At 39.6% G+C, this 8,648-nt stretch overlaps 1 protein-coding gene across 1 annotated transcript in view; it reads right to left on the reverse strand.

Moving 5' to 3' along the window:
- Positions 1 to 8,648, reverse strand: part of LOC105618313 (protein outspread) — a 197,168-nt gene continuing 188,520 nt past the window's right edge. Inside the window, exons 10-17 of the mRNA XM_012199854.1 lie at positions 7,983 to 8,152; positions 6,787 to 7,739; positions 6,529 to 6,685; positions 3,610 to 6,453; positions 3,247 to 3,535; positions 2,324 to 2,744; positions 442 to 606; positions 1 to 149 (exon numbers count right to left, since the gene is read on the reverse strand). Coding sequence (XP_012055244.1) covers positions 1 to 149; positions 442 to 606; positions 2,324 to 2,744; positions 3,247 to 3,535; positions 3,610 to 6,453; positions 6,529 to 6,685; positions 6,787 to 7,739; positions 7,983 to 8,152 — 5,148 coding nt within the window. The remainder of the gene's footprint in view (positions 150 to 441; positions 607 to 2,323; positions 2,745 to 3,246; positions 3,536 to 3,609; positions 6,454 to 6,528; positions 6,686 to 6,786; positions 7,740 to 7,982; positions 8,153 to 8,648) is intronic.

Here is an 8,648-nt window from a genome sequence, read left to right on the forward strand (position 1 = left end):
TCAGAGCTCAAAACGTTTTTTCCTCTCGGCGACCATGCCTACGGCGGGTAGAGGAGGATGAAGTGGATGATGGTAACTAGGTGTGGGTGTCGGAGGTAAGCTGCGACAACTTCTGCTGGACCATCTCACTGCTGGAGACCTCATCAACTCTGTAATATATAAACAGACAAATCTCATCAAGCATCATTATCCGTAATTATAAGAGCATCTGAAGACAAGATGTCTCAAGATATCAAGATATAAAGCAAATGAAAATCATAAATATAAAAATTTATCATGTAGCACGAGAATTAGCAACATACATACGATATACGAAAATTATACAAATTATACAAATAAGATGCAATGTGAAAGTGATAGCGTGAATGGTTACGCGTAACGTGATATCCATTAAGTAACATTCAACAAAATGACGAAACAGATAAACGGACTGAAACGGACCTGCAACGGAGAGAGCTGAGGGTTCCGGGGTGAAGCGGGATGTGTGACGAGCGTTGGCACGGAGGGTGTATGTCTGCGAGAGCTGCTGTTTTTCATTCTGCTTGGTCTCCTGCCACCGTTGGCCGCCAGTACCGCCGCCGACTCGCATCTCTGTTGTTGTGCCACCTTACACGTCAAACAGTTGTCGAAATATTGTTACGTACAATGCATATGGATTACATGTATCCATAGTGTCTCTATATAGACAGCATCTTTATTATTTATGGTCGCGATAACGAGAAACATTAAAATTATGAATTATGAATCGTTAAAGGATATTCGTCGTGCATAATGCTTTTACTTGAAATATTTTTGACTATCGTAGAATTATAGAAGGAATTTGTTACTGCCTTTTAGATTTGTGACATCTTTCTCTCTCTCTCCTACATTTATTTACTTTAGATTTTCCATAAAGTATATATGAATATATATGTATAACTGTATACATACATATACATGTATTTACGTAATTATATAAAAAGTATAAAAATTACAATAAAAATTAATACAAAGATATATAGAACATATATCTTATTTGGAAAAAGTATAAATGTATACATAATATTTCTTTCTATCTTAAGATAATAGAAAAACTAATTTTAGTTTAAACTAATTAATTTAGTTTTAGGCTGCTATGTCAAATTCCATCATTGCTACAGCTAAATATTCTTAATTCGAGATGTGCCAGTGACTAGATTTCTATGTGAGGAAAATTATATATTGTGTATATGTACTTTGAATTGGGATAATTAATGTAAATATAAATTTTTTTGCAAAAATTCTGATATGTAAATATATTTTCATTTAACCACTGTCACATCAACGTACGATTATACGTTTACCCACACATCTTTAGCACATTATATACGATACATGGCTAGTTAATATTTCTATAGATATTTATAGCGTATTTATATAGTGTGTTACACCCACAATAAGGCAAGGTTAATTCGCATATTGCACATCGTGGACCCTTATATATATGAATGTTAGCAAATAACTAGCGTTAGACAAGCACAATGCAATCATATGCAATTAATATAAAATAATAGTAGGCACGCTTTTGAGTTATCAGTCTAATTTATAAATAACATAATTAAGATTAGAAGATCGCCAATTTTATCAATTATTCTTACGAAATTAATGCAATAATTAACAACGTAGTCATAATAAATAGAAAGCTTAAACTTTTTCGTATATACATGCGATAAGAACAAGCTCTTCATAGGAGTTAACAAAACGTTCACCATTGCTCAATAAATATTGCACAGTTACATATTTATGCATAATTAAGCGGTCTTTACACAATATGCAATACATCGATATTACGCAATAATATTGATTATTTAATGTTTACATTAATGTTATTAATACAATTATTTGCACTAATAATATTGATTGTGTAGAGTCCGCTTAAAATAATATGCTCAGTCTTCATATCAGTCCATATTTTAACAGTGTTAATATCTTAAAAGCGCTGTTAATTTCCATAAAGCACATGTTAATCTCACTCTAGTATCACTCTTCTTCCGCAAGAGTAATAATCAAAGACAGAAACCTCGCTTGATTTTCACGATTTTTCACAACTTTATGGCGTTATATTAATATAGAAAACGATGCAACATTTACGGTTGCATGCGGAAAATCATTTCAAGTAAAATCTTCGAACCAATACTGATCATAAACAATGATACCATCGACAATAAGACCAATTACGTCAACGATTACGCAGTAATATTTTACAAAAGCACCGTGGACTCTCTCACTGTCAATCGACAACACATTCCATCACCGCAGACTCTTTCTCCCTTCCTTTCTCTCTGTATTCATCTCTCTTCTGTACCTTGATACTGATGAGGCAGGCCGCTCCTCGGTCTCAAGCTGTCCCACAATGACGAGCCCAGGTTGCGATTACGCTCCTTTTGCCCTAAATTCGCCGGCTGTTCTTTCCCATCAACGTGCGAGCCGGAAACGCCGGTACTACTCGCCGGCCTAGCCAGATTATTCGAGTACGGCAACGAGACGGACTTTACGCGCTCGAGTCTGTATGAGAACGCGCTCTGAGGTCGATCCGCCGACAGAGACTGTTTTTGCAACGCGCTGGATAAGGAACTCGCTCCTTTCGTACTCCGTTCACTCGTTAATTTCTGCTCGCTGCCGCCCTGACTACCTCTGAGGCGTTGTGGCGAATAGGCGGGCGAGTAGTCTAGCGACAGGGCGGTTTTCGACGGCACGCCGGACGATTCACGAAGGGTGTCCCCATGCTGTTAGTGAAATATCGAAAATATGCGTCAATGCGGCTGATGGGTGAGTGAGAGGGGGCGGGTTAAATGCTAATCAAATCGCTGAACTATCCGCTAAATTACAATTACATCAGTTATGGTATTCGTTTAATAAACAAGAAACATATTCATTCTAATAACATTGTTACAGCGTTATCGCAATGTTACTAGAATGTTTCAATACGTTTTTTATTGAACGGACTCGTTCACGCCGGAGATCTAATATTATATTATTTACAAGGTGACATACAAGAGAATGTGTAAAAACGATGAGGTGGTCGTTAATAAAAAGCGTATGAATTTTTATTTGAGTGATTAAAATACGAATACAGTCAGAAATTTCGTTAAAGCGCGACAAGCTCACTAAATAAAACACCATAATATGTAATTGCAGCAGAGTTAATCAATTTAGTAGTGTACATGTTTGTTAACCACATCTACTCTTTTCTAAATGATAAACTTTGTAATCAAGGGCCAGCCGTACCTTGAATTGTTGCAGTCGATGTATTTCTTCCCTCGGTTCGGCGAGCTCGTTGTCCCTACCTCTTAGAATCTGTATAGTATCGTTGATACCGCTATCATTTGTTTCCAATACCAGATGCGCTCGCAATTGTTTGTTCCTCGCGTCCAATTGCATGATGTGCTGTTGTGCCTGGGCGAGTTGCTTGGACAGATTGCCCACTTTCTCCTCCAACGCGGCTGACTCCACGCACTTAGACGAATATTTTGCGGATAGAGAAAGAATTTCTTGCTTTATCTCCTCCATTTCTTCCCTGTAAGAAAGAAAATATATACAGTCTCTGCAATTTAACTTGACAGTTAGAGTCGAATTAAAATCCTTGCATACTCGTGTTCTTTGTGTAGTACGCCGATGTCCTCACGCGCCTGCATCTGCTTGATAAACTCCTGCTTGAATTTGGCGATTTCTTTTTGCACTTCGTGTTCATGTGCTTTTCTCATGGCGTCTAGCGCCGCCAGAGTCGCCTGCGTCTCTTCGGAAAGCGCCTGTTCCTTCTCTACCCTGAGGTTCTCCAATTCCTGCCGATGTTTCTCTTCCATCTCGGCAATGATACGTCTGTGTGAGTTCTCCATAGCCAACAAACCCTTTTCGCATAATGCGCGTAGCTGCTTAATCTCTTCCTTATACCGTTTTCGCGTCTCAGCATCAGTGTCCAATTCGGCGCTTATCGATCTCTGATAGGCAGCTCTCAACTCGTTTACATGAGCCGAATGCTCGGAATCCATCGCGTTGAGACGGTGCTCCAGTTTCCTAGCTCTCTCACGTAAGCTGGCCGCTTCCTGCTCGTATTGGGTCGTCAAAGATTGCCGCTGGCTATCCAATTCGCCCTTGATATCCATTATATCTCTCTCCTGATTGCGCTTGAGCGCTTCTAATTCTTGATTATGTTCGTTAGTTATTTTCTGAATAGTTTCCTGTAATTGATTGCATGTCTGGCATGACATATTATTCATGTAATCGCTAAGCTTCCTTATCTGTTCTCGTAAATGTAAGCACTTTTCGCATACATTGGACCAATCCGTGACGCTGTTCGCCGATTTAGGCCAAATTATATTGTCGATTTTCATGCCCGTTTTGTCTCTTATACATTTGCTGAGCTCAGCTAGATTCTCTTCCAAGTGAAACAATGACTGACTGACATTCTTAAGCTGCTCTTTCGACTCTCTCCTTCCAGATATTCTGTCCTCGCATTCCTTAGTCAATCGCTGATAAAGGTAACTATACTCCGCGTCGAGAATCGGATTGCTTTGAAGATCGTATCCCTCATCGTTTGCTAGACAGGAAAGGACCTCTTCATTTCGAATAAGACTAGATACGAAAGTTTCGCCAGACAATGCTGTAGATGATTGCCGTGTGGTTTCCTGAAGGAGGGCGATTCTGGAATCTATTAAAGCTTTGTGCGCAATTACATCAGCGTAGTCTGTGAGCAGCTGGCGGGATTCATGTTTGGAATCGAGAGTCATTAACTTGTTCTTCTTCATCGTACGCAGACAGTCCTCGTAAGCTTCTGACAGCTCGTGTATGGAAACCTCCATTTCTTGACGCAATCGTGCTTGCGCCGCGTCCACCCACGATTCTAGTTTAATATTATCTGCGTTATCGAAGCTGAAGCAAATGTCCGTGATCGAAGTGACGTTTTGCTCGTACAATTGTCCATAACGCATGATAACGTGAGACACTTCGGCTTGCACGAGTTCCTTGCTTACGGTCTCCTGTGCTAAAGCCCATGCCTCGCGAATACATCTATCCTCGAGTAGTTTCTTGTTCGAGCCGCTGATCTGCTTACCCGCGAGATCTTCCTGCTCGGACAGACTCAACGTCTCGGCGGCCAGAGATTCTGCGAGCTGTCGCAACTTCGTATCCTTGTACTTCCGCATGATCTCGTTGATTTCCCGCTGCTTCTGCAGCAGAAAATTTAGACTTTCGCTGCGAGCGGCGCTAATCTCCTTCGGCGTTTCCGTCGACACGGAAGAGGATCCTATCAGTACTAACTTATTCGCTAACACTTTAGTGAGATACTGAATGTAACTCGTTTTTTGGTACGTTTTGGGCTTAGTTCCGTGAATCTTACGCTTTAAGCTTGAGGCAAGCTGACTAGTTTCGACCAATTCACTCAAAACGGCGCTTCTGTCTGTAGTGCGATTTAACGCGCACTTTATCTGTCGCAGGATCACGGACTCGAAAGCTATTCGCTCGGCGACGAGTCTCATTTTCTCCCTCTCGTCCAACCGTCCTTCCTGCGCCAGCAACTGCCGTCTCTTCGTGAGTTCGCTCAATTTGTCCTTAAGTATAGTTTCTAACCTAGATACCACTACCCCTACTGACTCGATGATTTGAGCGCTAGCCTGATTTTTCTTACATTCTAAGCACGAGTCTAATATTTCATTCACCTCTCGCAAACACTTTTCGGCTTTATCTTCCGCTTGCGTCGAGCCAAGACACTTTTCCAATCGTCGTTTTGACTTCGACACTACTCTCTCCAATTTCTTCAGCCTTGCCAGGACTTCCAATGATACTTCGGAGGATCCACTGATTTCGCTACATTCACTAGAGTCTTTTTCCGCGTCACTGACCATGGCCTCAGCAACGCTTGCAACTTTTGTTTCTAGAGTACTTAGTCTAATCAATACTTTCATTGGTTCAGAACTTGTCGCGCTATCTAAGGATTTTCTTCGCAATCTAGCCCGATCCAGATTTTTACTTTCTCTTCTCTTTTCTTTCTTCGGATTAGGACTCGATTCCTTCGAACTGCTGCCAGCTGAAACAGGAGCACTAATGCTCTTGCCTCTCTCTATAGCGCAGATCTTGTTTTCTAGATCCAAAAGTTTGTCCTCTACCTCTTGAGAGATCTGGAAAGATTCTCTTCCTTTGAGAGAGAGTGATCTTCTCTTATCTCTGTTCTCAGCTTTTGTTAATTTTTGCTTTAGAGTTCTAATTTGTTTTTCGCTGGCGGCTAACTTATTAGTCAGGTCTTGGATTCTCGCCGCCATTAACTGAACCTGTGCTTGATTTGTTTCACTGACGTTAACTGCGTCCTGCTTATGAGCAAAGATTTCCAACTCTAAAACATCTTGTGTAGCATGAGCTTCTCGCAGTTCTTTCCTCATGGCTCGAATTTCCATAACAGCCTTTTCAAAACGGTTTCGCAATTCATCGTATTCCTCCATAACTCTGCAAAAATATTACATTGTATACATTACTACTCATGCGATATACTTCTTATATTTTTATACAATGCGCATTTACCTTTCCTTGTCCAACGCAGTCAAATCTAAATCCAATTCAATATTGGTTAAATCGCTCAGCGAATCGAAGCTTCTTCCACGTTCCCTCGAAACAGAAAGTCCATTCTTTTCCTCCAATTCTCTCACTCTATTATAAAGTCGTTCATTTTCCTCGATAGCTAATTTAAGGAATAATATATTATCAATTAAACATTTTTTAAATTTATTAAAATATAAAATCGTGTGTTTTACAAATAAACAGTACATATACGATACGTACCTTGAGATAATCTATCGCTAAGAGTTGTTGTTTCCGTCTGTAGATGTTCGACAGATCGGTGACTCGATGTTAGTTCGTTCGTAAGCATTTCGCATCTCTCTGTCGTTTCTCTCAGGATAGCCTCTGTTTCAAGTAATTTACATTCTAAGACCTCTTTCTCCCTGTTGTATACCTTTTTCATCTTCTCCAAATCGTCTAGATCTTTATTTCTCTGCTGTTCCGTCCTCTGTATCGTATTCAACAGTTCTTCCATTTGTTTTTCCCTGATAGACGCCTCTGCTTTCTGTTGTCGAAGTCTAGATAATTCCTTCTCCGCATTTGCTATGTCGGTTCGTGCTGCATTCAACTGCGACTTCAAGTTCTCAATTTCATTTTCCTGACGTTCGACAATGACTAGTAACGTACTCGGATGAGACTGATTTTGATCCAGCTGATCGCGCAGCAGCGACACTTGATTTTCCAAAAGCTCGACAATAAGAGGACTGTCGTTGGTCGAGAGGCAGTTGTTACTCTGTAAGTGGCCATTGTTTTGCTCCTCGTCCTCGCCAAGTTCGCAGCAAGCCATCATTAGATCTTCCGATCTTACACTGTCCAGAGTACTTCTCCGCGAACTTGGAGGTGAGCTCCGGCTTCTCTTATAGACTCTCGATCTGGAACTCGATCTAGATCGAGCTTTCACCCTCGACAATGCGGTTCTCGTTAATGGCGGCGACGGTGGCAACTCTGACCACTCGTGGTTTGCTGAATCTGACCAACCGGAACCTTTTAGCGCCATAGGCCAATCACCGTTTCTCACTAACGGTGGTGATACCGGCATCTCCGACCAGTCGCCAGATTCTCTTCGACCACCCTCGGAAGCAGTTCTATACTCTTCGTCAGATGAGAATAGAACCGATCTAGGCGTGATGGATGTCGATGGAACAACGGAATCTCTTTCACGATCCGTAATAGACCTAAAACAATATTTATAAGCATTCTTAACTTTAAAAATATGTTTGTGAATTATCTCTTCTCTAAAAATTTCTCTTATAAAAAAATATTAGCTCCAATATATAACTATTTTAAGCGTAAACTCCTTAAATATGTATCTAATCATTATTTAGCACAAAACGTTATTATTTTATAACGTAAAACAAAATTATTTATTTATTAATATTTATTTATTAATAACTAAACAATTGCATTATTATACTCACGTAGTAGGCGACTGCGGATTCGTTTCTTGCCGAGTATCTGTACAAACGGTAAGAGAATCGTTACTGTCGGGATCAGGTAAATTAGCTGCTCTTCTGATGGCCGACATCCAACTGGACCTAATGCCGGCTGTCACCGCGGACAGCACCGTGCTACCTCTGTCGTCCCAGGCCTGTGTTGTAAATCAAAGTGGTTAGTATGCGTCGCGTAAATGATACGAGCGTAAAAAAAATGTCATGCAATCGCATGACATTGGGTTTCATCTTGAGCGAGAAACGCGACCGTTGCCAACAATCAATAGCTCCCGACTTATTCTACCGTGAAATTGAGTTAGTATTTATTCTCCTGGCGCTCCCATTCTAAATGCGGAAGCTAATTCCGACCATCTAATTTACCCATCAAGTTTAAGTGAAAAAGTAATCCATTGCTTAAATTGAATTTATACAATTTTTAATATTTTTAGCTATTTTTCATCTTTTAATTACTTTCATATAAAAGATATTTAAAAAANATATATATATATATATATATATATATATATATATATATATATATATATATATATATATATATATATATATATATATATATATATATATATATATATATATATATATATATATATATATATATATATATATATATATATATATATATATATATATATA

The sequence above is a fragment of the Atta cephalotes genome, assembly GCF_000143395.1.
Source record: "Atta cephalotes unplaced genomic scaffold scaffold00016, whole genome shotgun sequence".
NCBI lineage: Eukaryota > Metazoa > Arthropoda > Insecta > Hymenoptera > Formicidae > Atta > Atta cephalotes.